The 19,845-nt window shown below is 32.8% G+C and overlaps 1 protein-coding gene across 1 annotated transcript; it reads left to right on the forward strand.

The window, feature by feature from the left end:
• The first annotated feature begins 6,218 nt into the window (after positions 1-6,218).
• On the forward strand, positions 6,219-9,565 carry LOC148568968 (uncharacterized). Its single transcript, XM_088484841.1, has 5 exons — positions 6,219-6,782; positions 6,873-7,247; positions 7,368-7,532; positions 7,936-8,095; positions 9,132-9,565. The coding sequence occupies exons 1-5, from the start codon at positions 6,219-6,221 to the stop codon at positions 9,563-9,565; spliced, it is 1,698 nt and encodes a 565-aa protein (XP_088340967.1).
• The last annotated feature ends 10,280 nt before the right edge of the window (positions 9,566-19,845 follow it).

Here is a 19,845-nt window from a genome sequence, read left to right on the forward strand (position 1 = left end):
CCGCCGCACACCGATTCCTTTCCAAGTTAGTTAGTTAGTTGCATTTTTTTCAAATTTTGTTCAAATTAGGATAGTTAGAGATGCATGATCGTAGTGGATTTTAGGTGGTTAGGTAGCTAGGATGTGGTTAGTGGATTTAGGTCTGATAATTGCGCCGTTTTTACTGCTTGTTTTATCTGTTTCGCAATTTTGAAATTGCTGTGTTGTTCATTCATGTTTAATGTTGTTTTGATTTAAATTGCAATTCTTGCTGCAGATTGCATTTGTTTCTTTTCTAAATTCATGTGACTTTCTATTTTTTACTCTTTTCTGCACCACTTTAATGTCATATGAACTGATTTCTGTTGCTTTTTATTACCCGAAAACGTCCAATTTATAGCCAAAATGCTACCTGATTTTTCCCGCAAATTATTTCACTCAACTCCCTTTCATGAATTGGTTTTGGTACTTTTAAATTCCGCACTAATTAGTTTCAACCAAGCCATTTCATGGATGAATGGGCTAGCATTCTTATTCTTTCTGGTTCCCTTATTAGTTAAATCGCATTATTGATGATTTCAATTTCATTTTACAATTCTTTTATTCATATGATTTATCATCAATAAACTGCAATCTCTGCTTGAATGTGAGTTACTTGTTCTTCAAGTTTGTGCAATTTTTGTTAATTAGGAACCACCATACCATGCCACTTACTTTAACTTCACTTTTTAACTCTTAACTGCATTAACTTCTAACTTCTCTATTAGTTTTCCACTAACTATTTTCAACCCATTTCAAGGCATGATTATTGATTTTCCTGATAAACAAGAATTCCGCATATCATAGATCTTGGATTGTGATTTTTATTCTCTGACTTTTACCTTGCATACAGTCCAAAATTCTACATCTATCTAACTCACTTCATGCTTCTATTGCTATTTTATTACTCTTTTGTCCCTCTATGCTTATATTGCTCAAATACTATTTGCTTACCTATTTTTCTACTTTTGTTTAATAAACTATATCCTGGAACCTCTGCTTTTCAGGATGTCAGACCCTAAAGGGAAAGGAAAAACCAAAACAGGCACAGGCAAAAGAAAGAGAGGAGAATCCTCTACCACTATTTTGGATATCCTCCATGATGATTCCTGGCGGGAGAAGAATTTTACCCCACAGGAAAAAGCTGATCAGCTAGTGCCTGCCACAGACCCAGTCAAGTTTGCCAACCGATATTGTGAACTCAAGTATCCAGTCTTCGCAACTTCAAGGAACCTATACCTGGAAAAGACCCTCAAAATTCCAGCTGAACTACAACAATACACTACAGAATAGATAAAACAGAGAGGCTAGTTCTTCCTGGAGAGGAACTTGACTGAGGTCAATGCATCTTGGGTCAGGAAATTCTACTGCAACTACTTCAAAATGACCCTGGATGCAGTGCAGCTCAAAGGAAAGCAGATTCTAGTTACTGAGGAAGCAATTGAAGATATCCTCAACCTCCAGCCTAAATCAGATCAGCCAGATGGTTATCAGCAGGCTGAGGAAGATATGCGATTTATGAGGTTTGATTGGGACGCAGTGGAGTGGACCATAGCTCTTGATCCTACTGTCCCATGGGTCATGGGTAAGTCCACAGTGGCCCCAAAGGGAATAAAGATTATCTATCTGAATGATGAAGCTCGGCTATGGCATCAAATTCTGAGTAACTACGTGATGCCGAGCACTCACGAGACTGAGGTGCCAGCTGCCATGATCACTCTTATCTGGTGTACGATGGAGGGCAAGGACCTGTACCTTCCCAGATTTATCCGGTACTATATGTCGAGGGTCCATGTTTGAGGCACTCTGCCCCTTCCATATTTGATTACTTAGATGGGCCGTCGAGCTGAGGTGCCCTGGGAGCTTGCGGATGAGAAGCCACCCGCCGCCGACTGCAAGAAGATTATCCCACACAGCAGGAAGTTCCAGGCTTTGGGCTATCGACCACCCTTTCTTATTGCCTCCACTGAGGCAGCCACATCCTCTGCTGCCCCTTCAGCACCTATTGCACCAACCACCACCACAGCACCTCCACCTGCTTCAGAGCCCATCTACCACCTCGTGCACTACCTGTTTGACCGGCTGGATCAGATGGAGCGCCATAACCAGCGGCGATATGAGAGGTCTAAGCATCGCAGCAAGCGACGATATGAGCATTTAAAGTTGATGATCCAATCAGGCCACCATGACATTCCCTCCAAGTCTGACACACCATCAGAGCCATCTGAGGAGGAGGCGGATGACCAGGAGGAGCAGGCATGAGCCGGGGCTAAGCAGACAGGATCCGAGCAGGCTGCGCCACATCACGAGGAGCCCCAGCAGATATAGCTAGCTGATCCACATGTCCCTCTACAGACAGAGCCTCCGCTTCAGCAGGCAGACCCTCAGGCCACCACAGTGACACCTGCAGCACACCCTTCCGAAGATGACGCTTCTTCACAACCAGCTTGATTGAGCATCGAGGACGATGCTATTATTTCAGTGTGGGGAGGTCGCCATCTTTGGCGAATCTTATTTTGGTGAACTACTTTCAGACTCTTTTTATCCTATTTTGTTTATTTTCTGTATTTTTATTTTATTTTATCTTATTTGTCTTTCAGTACTTGCACATTCTCTTTTATTGTATTGTTGTTTACTTTATTATATTTTGCACTTTGGTTGTATATATATCTTAGATATTTAGCTTAATTTGCACTTTTAGCTTATTAGTTGTGATATAGAAAATATGGATTATTTAGCTTAGTTTACCCTTTTAGCATATGATAATTTGGTTTAATTGAAAATAAAAAGAGTAAACTAGAAATTTTAATTTTTCAGAATCACAACAATCCACCCACCATATATATATAGCAATAAATGTTGATTAATTGACAACATTTTTCAAGGAAAATACTTATTTTTATAAGAGCCTTTCGAAGATTCACATTGAGTTGGATGGAAACTCTTGATTTCTACTTGCATGATATACATAACTGATATATGATTTTTGAGCCAAAGAACACACACCTGTGAGGCTTTGAGCTTAATTGTATGGTTACATTTAACCATAGTTTTCATTCCTGTGTGTTTCGCCCTTCTTTTCCATGCTTGCAATCTTTACTTTGTTTCAGTCTATATGTCCAATATAGAATGTATTTACATACTTGCATATGATTAAGGCTATTACTTGTATTTGCTCACTTATCCCAAATAAACCTACCATTTTATGTCACCCTTGTTAGTCCCCTTGAGCCTTTTTAATCCCCTTCTGTTCTATAACCACATCACTAGCCTTAAGCAGAAAAACAAATTAAAAATCCCAAATTGAATCTTTGGTTAGCTTAAGATAGAGATTATGTATCAACTAAGTGTGGAGAAACTGTGGGAACTTGGGTTGATAGGAAGGTATTAACTCTATAAATCATTTGAAATTTGGGAGCATGCTCATGTGAAACCAAAATAATTAAAATACCATGTGAATTGATATTGTGTTCAAATTTAAAAAAAAAAATTAATAAGTAAATAAATAAGGGGACAAAATTACCCCGATAATGAGTTTAATAAAGAAATCAATGCACATAGGATAAAAATTAAAAATAAAATTGGTACATGAGTATGTGATACAAAAGTGGAAAAATTGGGAAGCTAGGCATAATTTCAAAATTGTATAGAGTATGTATATGTTAGGTGAGATCTTAGACTAATCAAGGATTTAATTTATAGCTCACTTAGCCTTTTATATATACTCTCACCTTTACCTTAGCCCCATTACAACCTTGAAAAAGACCTTATGATATTTGCATGTATACATTAAATATTTGTTGATTGGTTAGATGAAAAACAAAGTTTTAAAAAGCATGACTAGAGAAGGATAGAGTGATTAACCCCAAACGCTGAGTGATTAGAGAGTAAACACAAATCCAGTGAGGGTTCAATAGCTCATTTCCATATATCCATGTTTAATTATTGATTGTCTTGCAAGTTTGTGAAATTTTTTAACTCAACTCAATTGTGAATATGTTCTAACATGATTTAGCCTTGGTTGTGCATATATATTTCCTTGAAGAAATTGACTCAATTTAACCACATGTAAGCTTTATATATATAAGTGGATAGTAATTAGAATTGCATGATTCATTTAGATAGCTTGCATTTAGAATAGATTGCATTGCATAAGATTCCACCATTCTACCTACACTCTTTTTCTGTTTCTCTTGAATTAAGCATGAGGACATGCTATTGTTTAAGTGTGGGGAGGTTGATAAGCCACTATTTTATGATTTATCTTGCGCTCAATTGAGTGTTTTTATCAATTTTTCATCCACTTATTCATATAAATTGCATGGTTTTACAATTTCTTCCTTATTCTATGATATATGTGAAAATATGTTTCCTATGCCTTAAAAATATTTATTTTAATTATCATTTATTACCATTCGATGCCGTGATCTGTGTGTTAAGTAATTTCAGGCTTCATAGGGCAGGAATGGCTTAGAGGATAGAAAGGAAACACGCTAAAATGGAAGGAACGCACAAAATGGAGTTTTGGAGAAAATGGCAGCGACGCGTACGCGTGACTGACGCGTACGCATGACAAGAAAAATCTCCAAATGATGCGCACACGTGACCCACGCACACGCATGACGGATGCCACGTGCAGAAAATTGCAGAAGTTGCCCCCAGCGATTTCTAGACCCTTTTTCGGCCCAAATCCAAGTCCAGAAACACAGAATAGAAGCTGAAGAATGAGGGAATCAATAGACACAATTGATACAACATTCATTATTCACAATTTTAGGTTTTAGTTGTAGTTCTCTAGAGAGAGAGGCTCTCTCCTCTCTCTTAGATTTTAGGATTAGGATTTCTCTTATTTTATGGTTATCTCTTCATTCCAGGTTCAATGTTCCTTTAATTTATGTTTCTCTTCTACTTTTATTTTCTCTATTACTTTAGTTGCTCTATTTTACTTGCTAATTACTTATGTTGCCAAATTGGCTTACGAACTTTTCTATGTTAGAATTGATATTTTTATTTAAATATAATTTGAGGTATTTCAGATTTAAGATTGCTTTCTTCAAATTCATGTTATTGATGCTTCCAATTTAATTTAGATTTTCTCCTTTTGGCTTTAGTTAAGTAATTGGTGACACTTGAGTTGTCAAACTCAACGGTTGATTGAGAGTTGGAGATTGTTAATTGATTTGGATCCCTCTAAAGCTAGTCTTTCCACAAGAGTTGACTAGGACTTGAGGAATTAAGTTGATTGGTCCACTTGACTTTCCTTTATTTAGTAAGGGTTAACTAAGTGGGAGCACTAAACAATTCTTATCATACATGGTAAGGATAACTAGGATGGGATTTCTAGTTCTCATACCTTGCCAAGAGTTTTTATAATTATTAATTTATTTTTCTTGCCATTTAAATTACTTGTTCCCTATTTCAAAAACCCAAAAATACACCTTTTCCATAACCAATAATAAACACACCTCCCTGCAATTCCTTGAGAGATGACCCGAGGTTTAAATACTTCGGTTATAAATTTTATTGGGTTTTGTTACTTGTGACAACCAAAATTTTTGTACGAGAGGATTTTTTGTTGGTTTAGAAACTATACCTACAACGTGATTATTTTTATAAAATTCTTTACTGGCAGGAAGTCCATCTCGTCAGTGTCATGATCCTGTAGGGATTCCCTTACAAGTTGGGTTAGTACTTTGCTATTGAAAGCTTGGTTTGAGTCCAAGTCAAATTCAGATTGAGGTTAGAATCTGGATTTGTCCGAGATAGGATTGGGTAGATCCTAGGGAAGAATTAGTGTTTGTAATCTTGAGAAAGATAGTGAAATTTCATCATTGTTGTGATGGAGACTGGATGTAGGCTACATTACACCTAGTAGCTGAACCAGGATATATCTGGTGTCAATTCTTCTTCTCTGCTTCTTTTCTGTTTCTAGTTCTTAGGAGACAAAATGAAGAATGTCTCTCAACTTATAACGAGACAAAACTAAAAATGTCTCTCAACTTATTACGAGACAAAAGTGAAAATATCTCCTAAAGTTTGTTGAAAAAGTAAAAGTAATACTCTGTGAAAAAGGAAGCTAAGATTCAACCCCTTCTTTTAGCCACTGATTACCATCAATTGGTATCAGAGCTTGGTCTCAAAGAGATCAAGCTTTGCAGCTTGGAGAAAAGATCTTGATGGAGAACAACAGTGGTACTAATATGGTGGCCTACACTCTGACAGAAGGTCAATCAAGCAACAGACCTCCATTCATCAATGGAAAGAACTACAATAACTGGAAGGAAAGTATGAAGATTTTTATTCAATCTGTAGATTACAGACTTTGGAAGATAATTTTGGAAGGCCCGCAAATCCCAACCACAACAAGAGATGATGGTGTGGTTGTTTCCAAGGCTGAGACAGATTGGAATGACGATGACAAGAAGAAAATAGATATTAATGCCAAAGCGGTCAACCTGCTTAACTGTGCTGTCAGCTTTGAGGAATACCAATGGATATCAAGATGCACAACAGCAAAGAAAATCTGGGATAAGCTTCAGGTTACTCATGAAGGCACAACCCAAGTCAAAAGAACCAGAATAGACATGCTAAATAGAGAATACGAAATGTTCTCAATGAAGAAAGGAGAAACAATTGATGAAATGTTTGAAAGATTCAATATTATCATCACTGGCTTGGATGATATGGGAATCAAACATTCAGAATCTGTACTTGTGAAGAAAATATTAAGATGTCTCACTAAAGAGTGGAAAACCAAGGCTATTGTAATAGCTGAGAGTAGTGGCATTGATGAAATGACCTATGATGATCTGAGAGGAAACTTACTTGCTTTTGAAAACACCTATTTAAAAAAGGATACAAAAAAGAAAAGAGTTGCTCTCAAATCAGTCATTGAATCTCTGGATGAAGAATCCAGCGATGATTTATCTAACGATGATTTTGTTTTGTTTGCTAAGAAATTCAGGAGAATGATGAAGCAAAAGGAACGAAACAAAAGAGGCAGTTCAAGAAAACCTAAGAGGGATTTAAGCAAGGTCATTTGCCACAACTGCAGAGAAGCTAGACATTACAAGTTTGACTATCCAAAACTGGAAAAAGAAGATAACCCGAAAAGGGAAAAGAAGAAGGGACTCATGGCATCTTGGGAAGACTTGGAGAACGACTCTGAAGATGAGGAAGAATCAGATAGCAAATCTCAAACCTGTCTCATGGCCAATCAAACTGATAAGGTACGTTTTATTGAACCTACTACTGAAGACCTTCATCTTATGATAGATCATCTCAATAAAAAAATCAGATGCTTCTTAAATAAAAACTATAAACTTAAATCTCAAGTTATCATTCTAAAGGCAGAAAATGGTTTTCTCAAAGATAAATTAAGAGAAGCCAAAACTGTTGTTGATCTTGTTGAAGAAAACAAGCGGTTAAAGGCTGAAATTAAGGGCTGTGAAAACCAACATTCTGTGATTGCATATCTAAATTGTTTTGAGCAAAATGAAAAGTTGCATAAAGAGGTAAAAAGCCTAAAAGAGGGCCTAGCTAACTTTGCTCAAAGTTCTGAAAATTTGAATCAACTTTTGGCTAGCCAAAAACCTCTTTATGAAAAGGCTGGATTGGATTTTGATAAAAAATCAAAAATTGTTTTAGAAAAATCTTCTGTTGCTAATATGGCTTCTACTTTGGATGACATAAGATTTTAAAACCCAATCAATCTGAAAAAAGCAACCTAAAAGGTTTTGTAGATTATGTAATCGGGGTGGTCACTTTCCCATTCAATGCTTCATAAGTGAAAGAATGATTGGAGATAAAATTTATAAGATTGTTGGTAACTATAATGGCTTTGGGAAAAGAAGATGGTTTGACATAAAAGGATCCAAAAAGATTTAGATACCTAAGGTCACTTGAGTATTTTTGTAGGTTTGCCTAGCATCCAAGAGAAAAGACAACATGTGGTATATAGATAGTGGATGCTCTAGGCATATGACCGGAAAGTCAACATTCTCCATCAAGTTTGATGAGTATGATGGAGGATTTGTTACTTTCGGTGACAATGGAAAAGGAAAAATTGTGGCCATAGGTAAAGTGGGTAAGAACTTTTCTTCTTTCATAAATGATGTTTTACTTATTGATGGATTGAAACTTAATCTTCTAAGCATTAGCCAATTATGTGATCTTGGATATTTGGTTATATTTAGAAAATTGGATTGTTTAGTTGTTTGTGAGAAATCCGGTGATGTTTTGTTTGAAGCAAAAAGATGCAACAATGTGTATGGACTTACTCTAGAGGATTTAAAAGATCAAAAAGTAACATGTTTTACATCTATAGAATCTAAAAAATGGCTTTGGCATAAGAAATTAGGACATGCTAGCATGTACCAAATTTCTAAGCTTGTTAAGAAAAATTTGGTTAGAGGAATTCCAAATATCAAATTTGACAAAGACATTACTTGTGAAATTTGTCAATTAGGCAAACAAGTAAAATCTTCTTTTAAACCCAAAGATAGAATTTCTACTAAAAGGCCATTAGAGATGTTGCATATTGATCTTTTTGGTCCCACTAGAACTCAAAGTTTGGGAGGTAAACAATATGGTTTGGTTGTGGTTGATGACTATTCAAGATATGGTTGGGTTCTTTTCTTGGCTCATAAAAATAATGCTTTTTATGCCTTTTCTTCTCTTTGTAAAAAGATTCAAAATGAAAAGGATTTAAAAATTGCTCACATTAAGTGACCATGGAAAAGAATTTGAAAATCAAGATTTTGAAAGCTTTTGTGATGATTTTGGAATAACATATAATTTTTCATGCCCTAGAACACCTCAACAAAATAGAGTTGTTGAAAGAAGGAATAGAAGCCTTCAAGAAATGACTAGGGCTATGCTTTGTGAAAATGATGTTCCAAAATTTTTGTGGATCGAAGCTGTAAATACAGCTTGTTATATCCTAAATAGAACTATCATTAGAAAATGCTTGAAGAAAACCCCATATGAGTTTTGGAAAGAAACTCCCCCTAATGTCAAGTACTTTCATATTTTTGGATGCAAATGTTTTGTACTTAAAAACAAAGAAAATATTGGTAAATTTGATCTAAAATTATATGAAGGAATGTTTGTAGGGTACTCAACCACTAGCAAAGCATTTAGAGTTTACCTTAAAGAACATAGAACTATTGAAGAGTCCATACATGTATCTTTTTGTGATGCTAACTCTATACCTAGTGCTATTATAGATGATGATGGAAGAAGTGAATCTGAAGCAAGCCCTCAAGATCAAACAAACTCCAAATCTATCCCTGCTGTTGAAAATGTCAGTCCAGAAACTTCTCCTCAGATCGAAGGAGACATTTCCATTTTGTCTCCTTACCAAGGCAAAAAAACCAAAACAGTGAACTCATCTGAAACTTGTCAAAGCAAAGCCTCTACTCAAAAGCCACGTAACTGGAAGTTTTTGAAGGATTACCCTCATAAATTCATCATTGGTGATCATCCACAAGGCATAACCACAAGATCCTTGGTGTGTGAATCCCCATGCTTCGTACAACTGAACTAGCAAGTGCACTGGGTCGTCCAAGTAATACCTGAGCGAGTCAGGATCGATCCCATGAAGATTGTGGTTTGAAGCAAGCTATAGTTATCTTACAAATTTTAATCAGGTGAGTAGGAATTTGTTATTGGATTTGGTGAAAAGCATAAGAGGAATAAAGAAAAAGGGTAATCAGAACTCAAAAGTCGTGTAAACTATGATAAGAAGGTGGTTAAGGCTTGGAGTTGCTTTGTCCTTCTGGATTAACTCTGATATTACTGTCTTCTTCAATTGTGAATGATTTCTTCAATGGCAGGCTGTATGTGATTGATGCTGGTTTGAGCAGCCGCCAATACTCCTCCAAATCTGAACACCAGGGTTAGTGCGTATCCAGTTTGATTGAGGGTGAATCTCCTACAGTCCATTCTCCTTAGTGATCCTACTCAAGACACCATAGACAAGGTCGGATCTTCTGGATCAGAGAATGCTGTGCCTTTGGATTCTAGCCTCTACCATAGAGACCCTAATCTCCCCATACCTCGGCTGAACTGGTGTCTCGAGAAGTCCCCAACGAAGCCGTGAATTAGCCGTCTGAGAGATGTATAATCAAGCTGGCGGTTCGATGCTTTCCAGTCACGTATTCATATGAACCCAAGAAGACATGAGTGATTGTCAGACACACGGTCTTAGTATGAAAAACGGAGCTGATTGTCATGGATCATCCCATTCATCAAGTTGAAGAACGAATATACATATTAGAATTGAATCAAACACGGATTGAATAGAAACAGTAATACTTTTATTAATTCATAGAACTCAGCAGGGTTCCTCCCCTCAACCTAGGAGGTTTAAAAACTCATACTGCTAGGAAATACAATGATGAACGAAAAATGGCATAAAAGCTTCCTATGATTATGTAAAATATCCTTTAAATACTAAACTAATGACTAAGGATTACATAAGAAAGGGTAAAATAGTCTTTTAGTGCTATAATCCACTTCTGGGGCCCACTTGGTGAGTGTTTGGGCTGAGTTTTGATGAGATCCACGTGCTAGGAGGCCTCTAGGGCGTTTAATGCTGGCTAGGGGTCCTCTTTGGGCGTTTGGACGCCTGGTCTCCTTCTTTAGGCGCTGGACGCCTGGAATGGGGGCAGGAAGCTGGCGTTGGACGCCAGTTTTGGGTCTTCTAATATGAAGCAAAGTATGTACCATTATACATTGTTGTAAAGCTCTGGAAGTCATATTTTCATATCCATTAAGAATGCTCTATTTGGACTTCTGTAGCTCTAGAAAATCTCTTTCGAGTGAAAGGAGGTCAGATCCGGACAGCATCTGCAGTGCTTTCTCTGTCTCTGAATCAGACTTTTGCTAACTTTTGCTCCAACTCCTCAATTTCATCCAGAAAATACCTGAAATTGTACAAAAATACACAAACTCAAAGTAAAATCCAAAAATATAAATTTTACACTAAAACATATGAAAAGTTAATAGAAATTAAATAAAACATGCTAAAAATTATATGAAAATAGTGCCAAAAGACGTATAAAATATCCGCTCATCAATCCTCAAGCAAGAAGCAAGAGGATGCAAGCAACGTTTCCTTCTTGTCCTAATTGGGACCTCTCAATGTGAATCAAGCTCTAGAAGACCCCTCATGGGTAAAAGCCATGGAAGATGAGCTGTCCCAATTTGAAAAAAATGAGGTCTGGACACTTGTACCATACACTAATGGTAAAAAGGTAACCGGTGCTAAGTGAATTTTCAAAAATAAATTGGGTGAGGATGGTAGTGTTGTGTGTAACAATGCTAGATTAGTGGCCCAAGGTTACGATCAAGAGGAAGGCATTGACTTTGATGAGTCATTTGCCCTGGTAGCAAGAATGGAAGTAGTTCGGTTGCTTCTTGCCTATGCTGCCCATAAGGACTTTAAAATGTTCCAAATGGATGTTAAATGTGCCTTTTTAAATGGTTTCATTGATAGAGAATTATTTGTAGCCTAACCCCCCGGTTTTGAAAACAAAGATTTTCCAAATCATGTTTTTAAACTTTCAAAGGCCCTTTATGGCCTTAGGCAAGCTCCAAGAGCTTGGTATGAAAGGTTTAGTGCCTTCTTATCGAAAAATAAATTTCAAAGGGGTACTACCGATACCACTCTATTTATAAAATAATATAATGATGACATTTTACTTGTTCAAGTTTATGTGAATGATATTGTGTTTGGATCGGCAAATGAATCCTTGTGTGAAGAGTTTGGAAAACTAATGACTAGTAAGTTTGAGATGAGTTTGATGGGAGCATTAACTTTCTTTCTTGAACTTCAAATCAAACAAACTCCTAGTGGCATCTTTATTCACCAAGAAAAATATGCCAAAGAATTAATCAAGAAATTTGGTTTAGAAAATTCCAAACTAATGGGAACTCCCATGCATCCAAACACTAAACTTGACAAAGATAAAAATGGCAAAGATGCTGATGAAACAAGGTATAGAGAAATGATAGGATCTCTCATGTATCTTGCATCCCATAGGCTGAATATTGTTCAAAGTGTGGGTGTATGTTATCGATTTCAATCTCACTCAAAAGAATCACACCTTTTGGCCGTAAAAAGCAATTGGTTGACATTTTCACTAAACCACTATGTGAAGATAGATTTTATTTACTGAGAACTAATCTGGGAATGAGGAATTTCAATTCTATCGAATAAATTGGTAATTTTTTTGTTTCTGTGTGTTTTTGGTGAGTGGCAGCTGATGGGTAAAAGGGGATTAGGGTTTTGTGTGTTTAATTGTTTAGGGTTAGGAATTTTTGGGTAAATTAGGGTTTAATAAATTTTAAATCAAATTAGGTTATATTGTATTAATTTTGAAATCTAATTTAATCCCTCAAAATTATTTTTAAAATATTATTTAATTATCAATTTACTAATTAACTTTTAATCAAATATTCTAATTTAAAATTAGAGATAATATAATTATTTTTTTGTTTATAAAAAATTAAGTATTAAATTTCAAAATCTCAATTATATAAATAAAATCATATAAAATTCTTATTATTTTACAACTACTAAAATTTATAATTTAAATATAAAAAATATTCAATAATTATAAAATCAGATAAAAACCTTAATTTATTTTAAACTCAATTTATCAAAATTTGTTTTGATTATCTTTAATAAGATATTTTTAAAATTAAAGTTTTTAATAAATAAATAAATTAAATTTAACTCATAATAAAATTTTTTTAAAAATTCTGAGTCTTACAAAAATTAATTTTCTCAAATATTATAATTCTATAAATTTTCAAAGTTGAAGCACAAAATATATATTGACATAAAATTCGTTAAGAACTATCAAATAGATTAGTGGATATTTTCGTCGAAGACAAAAATTAAAAAGTAAATGCGTTGTGGACCATAGGGCCGAAGTGCAGCATATAATAGGATATTATTTTCAAAAAGGCCCACAGGATATGTCCAAACCAAAAGCTCCACAAGACCAAGCCTATATGAATAAGTGTGCTGAGCCAATTCATGGGTTATGAGTTATGACCCAACAAGTGAACAACCTGCTTAATTTTCTTGTTTGGCCTATTATTAATTAATTTATTTTCGTTAGGTAAATGTTTGTGTCAAATTTCATTTTTGTTTCTAACGTTTTATTTTCATTATATTTTAATTCTTAAATAAAAAATTTAAATCATACTCTTTTAGTTTTTTTCTTTTTCTCACTTTTTTTTGTCATAAAATCACTACCACCAAGGCCTCACCACCACACCACAACACTATTACCTCTCTACTTTCTCTTCGTTCTTTTTTCTCTTCTTTTCTTTCGACCTTTTTGTTTGAGATGATATATGTGCTAGGATAGTGATACTATATTGGTAATAGAGTGATAAGAAAAAAAAGAGAAAGAAAAAGAAAAGGATGGTGTTTACATTGGCAATAAAAAGAAGATGATAGGAATAAAAGAAAATAATAACTAAAAAGGAGTATAGTTGAAATAATAAAAAGGTTAGAGACATATAAAATATGACCTAACTTAAATATTAGATACTAAAATAATATTTTATTCTAACTAATGTCTTTTTACTTATAAAATGTTACCTTCTTTCATTTATGGTTTTTATATTATATTTTGATATTTTCTTTCTTTAAGTAAATTTATTTGCTATTATACACTAATAACTAATTTTAATAAAAAATAGTTGATTTTATGAGAATGCTGATGCAAATAAGGATGTTTAGTTTGATGTATAATTAACCAATTACTTTGGTCTCTAGGTGATTCTCTTATTAATTAGTTTTCTATCTATTGTGTCCACTTTAGTCATTTTAAAAAAATTATGTGATCATATATAATTATTTTTAATAATAAGAAATTATGGTATATTAATCTATTTTGACTTTCACTATAATATAATATGCAACAATAATGGTATGCGATAAAATCTAATTTTATGTAAATTATTGTATGTATTTTTAGAGATTTCATGTAATTTTTCTTTATTTTTGTACTTAATTGACTAGATTTGTCACTCTTGATTCTAATTGCGATTAACAATAAATTTATATGATTCTTGACCATAAATTGAATAAGTTTAGGTTCAGGTGGACGTACGGAATATGACTAAAAGAGGAAAGAATCACAAAACAAAAAATTTAATATTTGTGGTCTCGCCCAAGCAAAGAAGTGTCACGTAGGTAAAATATTACCCAAACAACATTTGTCGCTCAAGCGAAATTTCGCCCAGACAAGATTTTTCACCTAAACGACATTTTCGTCATGTGCCTGGGTTAACGAGCATGTGGGTTCGCGATTTGGATCCTAAAAAAGATCCCAAGCATCAGATTTTTAAAGTATTTTAAGGAGAAATACAAGGAAGAACACTAAGTAGTCTTAGATTTTAGTTTTAGGATATTTTAGTTAAAATTTTAGAGAGAAGTTTCTAGAATTCTAAGATTTTTAGTTAATTTTCTCTAGTTCTAGGTTTTAGTTTTGTTAATTAATTATAGTTTTGAGCTTATAATTTTATTTTTCTACTTTAGTTTCTTTGAATTTCTTGTTACTTTCTCTATTTTGCTATTTTTAGTTTATGAACCATTGTTGGATTTTCATTTTTCTTTAATGTAATTTGACATTTTATGTTTTATTCATGCTTAATTGAGTTATTATTATTGCTTTCTTGCATTGGGTAGCAATAGATTTTACGAATTCTTGTAATTTATGATACTTTATGTTTATGCACACCAAGTGTTTGATAAATTGTTTACTTTAGTCATAGAGTAGATTTTTCTTTTCTTGGTTTAGGGTTGAGAAATTAGGTGACTTTGAGTCATTGATAATTTAGGATTGTTAATTAATCTTATCTCTATTGACGCTAATCTTTTACTAATTCAATTAGTAAGTTGGTTATTAGGACTTATGGATTATGATTAATTATACCTACTTGACTTTCATCAATGTGTAGAGGTTAATGAAGTGGGATTAATTTTTTATAATTGCTATATTTTTGTCAATGATAAGGATAGTGATCCTTAATCCTCAACCTAACTAAGACCCTTTTAGCATTTGAGTTTACTTTCTTTTTCTACTTAATTATCTTATTTTCTCTTAATTTTATTTCTTGTTTGCTCTTTTAATTTTTTGCTATTTAAATTTCTGTTAATTGTGATCCAAACCCCAATTTCTTCCGTAGTCAATAATTGAGCAATCCATTGTGATTTCTAGGGAGAACAAAGATTGAAACTTTTGGTTGTTGTTTTGAATTTGCGATATTTAAACTAAACTTTGAATAGCGTTGAATTCTAGTGTTTAGCGCTTGTTCAAAATTTTGACACTGTTACCAGAGATTGCAAATTACAATGTGTGCTTGTTATTAGCTATAGTGTGAATATTGTAAATATGCTTGTTTTTCAATTTTTGTTAGCTTTTTTATTTTAATTCTCTCTTCTCTTATGAGTTCTCATCCTTGTGACTTTGAGTATGGTTATGACTATATTGCAGAAAATAAAAATTTTAATGACGGTTACACCAAGAAAGAAATTATCAAGTGAGGAAGGAGTCATCGTATTTGTATGGATAATTCTCATGACAACAACCTCCTCCACCCTACTATGATCACAATCCTTCCCATTGTACATACCAATCCAATAGATATGAACGGTCTTTGCTATGATTATGAGCGGCAATGGTACATATCAATATGAATTTTAGTACTAATATCTTTGATTTTTTTATGAAAAATTTAATACTAATTATCACCACAATATTCATATTTATTATATCTTATTTGTTAATATTCATCCATATTGTCTATTGAATATTAATAGATAATTTTGTATATACAATGTATAACTATATATACTATTGTGTTAATTAATATCCTAAGGTTAATTCTTTGTAAAGAAATATGATGCAATTCCTAAAATAATAGTTAGCATAACGTATTCAAATTAATTTTTTTAACACATAACTAATAATATTATAATGAATTAATTAAAAATTTTTGAAAAAAAAATTGTTTAGTGCAATATAATTCGAATAGAGTGAATTCAAATTCTATATATAGAAATTTGTGTGTAAATCGAATAAGGGTGAGTTGATTTATCTAAGAAACACTCATTTGATTTATTACTATGAACAACATGCATGCATAAATTGAATCAGCTCAATTTGATTTATTTAAAATTCCAATAAATTAACTCATCCTCATTCTATTTATTACCAATCTCTTTAAATCGAATATAACTCATTCGATTTATATAAAAATGTGGTTATAGAAGATGCAAGTAATATTTTCAATTTTAGGAAATCTACTTAATTTCTTTCTTCAGCCGGTTTAATTACGTTTTTTTACCCAAAAAAATTACAAGTAATGAATTATCATTATTATTATTATTATTAACTTTCTGTCATATAGTCGTACCATCCATGATGTATTATGTCCACGCTTCTGAAGCCTGCACTTAATGAAAAGAGATAAGAGAGATGCTGCAGCTGTATGCATGTATGTACTTGTTTACTTGATTCATTGAAATTTTTCTGTCAAGTTAAAGTTGAAAAGTTACAGCTTTTATCCTGGATCTGTGGTTTCTAATGCCAGGGTCATAGAAGACAAGAAGACGTGTATTTAATTGCTTTACAGCATGCTGTATAGATATATGCATTCATCAATTCGGATTTTAAAAAGGCAAAGCTTAGAAGAAAAATTCAAAAAGGTAACAGAAAAAAAAAATGTGTGGGAAAAATGGGCCAAGACTTTGCAGACACGCAGGCTATGTTACCTAAGAAACACAGATTTGATGTGTCCAATTAGATTTAGCACATACGTGTCACTGTACATGCTGATGTCTCTTACCCACTTTTTCGTCCTTTCTTTTTCTTTTTTATTTTTCCTTTGTTTTTCGGTTGAGAATGTTAGTTGCAAATTCTAGTATTTAGATTTTAGATTTTGTTAGATAAATAATAATTTTTGTAAATAATAAATAATAGATTTTAGAATTGATCCAATAAAATAAAAAAAATATTCTATCTCTAAATTACTTCTTAAATTTTAATATTAGGATAATCATCTGCACATCTAGTAAATTGAATATCCAACTATTATTAACTGTGTATGAGTAAATCGATCAAAAAAAATAACTATCCAATTAAAAATAATTAACATAATCATCTGCATATCTATTAAATTGAACATCTAATATATCTATTATTCATATTATTTAATATTCTCATTATCTACCTATACTTTTTCTTACATTGTATATCATGATTAATCAGTTAATGACTTAATGTGCGTAGATAATTAAACAAATTACACATTTTCATGATTGGTTTGATACTAGATACTAATATTATAGCAATTAATTTCTCCAAACAACTTAACAAGTTTTTAAATAAGTTTATTATAAAGTTTATATAAGACAATTTTTTATTGGGTTTCAATTTTAAATATTTTTTAATTAAGTTTTGAATATTTTTGTTTTAAAAATTTTAGATATTTTTTTACATTAAATATTGACCGCAATAGTAGTTGTGTTTCCAATACTTTATTGATATTTTATTAGATTCACTAAAATTTTCATTATTTTTGGTTCATAATTTTCAAAATATTTGTTCATATAAATTCCTTATTATTTACATTCTTATCAAAAAACATATCTCACATAAAGGGAAAAACAAGAAGAAAGAAATATCCATCATGTATCCACAAAAAGGGAAATTGTATCCAATAAGATTAGGCATTGCCTCTTGTTTCGATCCGAATCACTTCACACATGCTTCACATTTAGACTCTTCCATCACATGCTAGTGCTACCTAGTAACTTCCAATTCCCAACAACCCAAAATGAAAAATACCAAACTCATTGAGAAACTTTGGTTAATTATTCTTTAGCTCCAACCAAACGATCTATCTGACTCTGAGTGTTAGAAAAGCAAAAAAATACAATACCATGGAAGAAGGAAGAATCAATATTCCTAGCATACCCTCAAGAAGAGAAGCTTCTCCTTACCAAGATGATTATTCAACAAGAGAGGTTCCTTGTTCTTTTCAACATCATAGTAGTGTGGAAGGTAACATTAATAATAATAATAATAATAATAGTAATATTGATGTGTCAATGTTTTCATATGCACGATGTTATTGTTACTATTTAATGGAAGCTATGCCTCAGCCAGGACCAACATGGTCAACAACTGATCCTTGTGTAATGGCTGAGCCGCCATCATCATCATTATCATCTTCCTCTGTAATAACCATTGAAGACTACAATAAGAATAATAGTTCATATTCTTCTTGGTGGATGGGATTTCTTGATGATTTAGATGGGAAGAACATGAACATTATTGATAATAATGAGGAAACATCATTGGATTGTTACCCTTTTGTGGATAATAATTCTAAGGATGGGATTTGTTATGAATCACAATCTTTGGTGGATGCAATAGATCTTAGTTGTTGCTACGCAGATGATTGGTTGATGGTTCCAACAATGGAGAAGGACTGGGGAGAAATAGTATAGAAATTTACTATTATTAGCCTTAGCTTTTTTTTTTTTTTTTTTTCTTTGTAAAAAAATATTTTGCACAATATGATCAACAAATTCATGTTCTTCTTGTATAAGAATATTGATAGAAATGTTAGTTATTTTGGTCACTTATCTTTTTTATAAATTTTTTATTTTTATCTTCTTTTTAACTTGTACTTTTACACTTTGCTATCCCTTGTCTTAATTTCTAGGTTGAAATCCAAATAAATCGTCGTCCCTCCCACATTTTGAAAATTCGATTACTTTTTTTTTTCCTTTCAGATTCATGAAGAAAGAAATGGGTTTGAGGATGTTTGCTCTTAAACCCTGCTTTTATGTGTAAGTTTAAATAACAAGCCAATGTTTACGGCGAACAGAGGAGTTGTACTCAGTGATAAATGTTCGAATAAAAAGATGTGATTTTTTGGGTTCTTTCTATTGCTGTAAGAGCTCCTTTAACATAAAAAATTAGAGGTGAATTATACTATACAGATCAGTTTGTATAGAGAAAATGATATTTCTTCTGTAAGAATGCTTGGCCTACACGTGAAATTAGGGCTGGTAATATATACTCTACCTGCGGGTATTCAATCCGGACCAACCTGTTCGAGTAGGATTGTCTACTCTATCCGTTACGGGTAGGATAGGGTAGGGTACGAATTTGCCTGCGGGTTGGGTAGGGTACGGGTTTAGGATATACCCAACCCTACTCTACCTGCACCCCTAATATATATATATTAAAGGGCGAAAGGTAGAGAAAGACTTAAGAAGACCATCCATGAGGTGGTCAAACGAGATCTACATGTAAACGGTCTCTCTGTAGACATGATACATGACAGAGCACAATGGTGTCGTTTGATTCATGTAGCCGACCCCACTTAGTGGGACAAAGCTTTGTTGTTGTTGTTGTTGTATATATATACATATATATATATATATATATATATATATATATATATATATATATATATATATATATATATATATAAGTTATGTATGTAGTGAAGAAAGTGAGTGTTGAACTCACAATCTTCCTCTTATAAAAACTTGAAATAACCACTAAACTAGTTGATGATCATATTATTTGTAATTTTATGTTGGATTTCTTTAAAATTTTATTATTTTTAATTTTAATTTAAACTTAGTTTTTTATTTTCTGTTTTATACTACAACAATATAGACAATTTTTAAGGATTATTATGTGTAAAAAAAATTAAAATTCGTCAAAAAATATAAATCTTGACACTATTTTAACTATGAAAATATGTTAATAAAAGTTT

Source organism: Arachis ipaensis, chromosome B4, assembly GCF_059453495.1.
Source record: "Arachis ipaensis isolate K30076 ecotype BB chromosome B4, ASM5945349v1, whole genome shotgun sequence".
Classification (NCBI taxonomy): domain Eukaryota; kingdom Viridiplantae; phylum Streptophyta; class Magnoliopsida; order Fabales; family Fabaceae; genus Arachis; species Arachis ipaensis.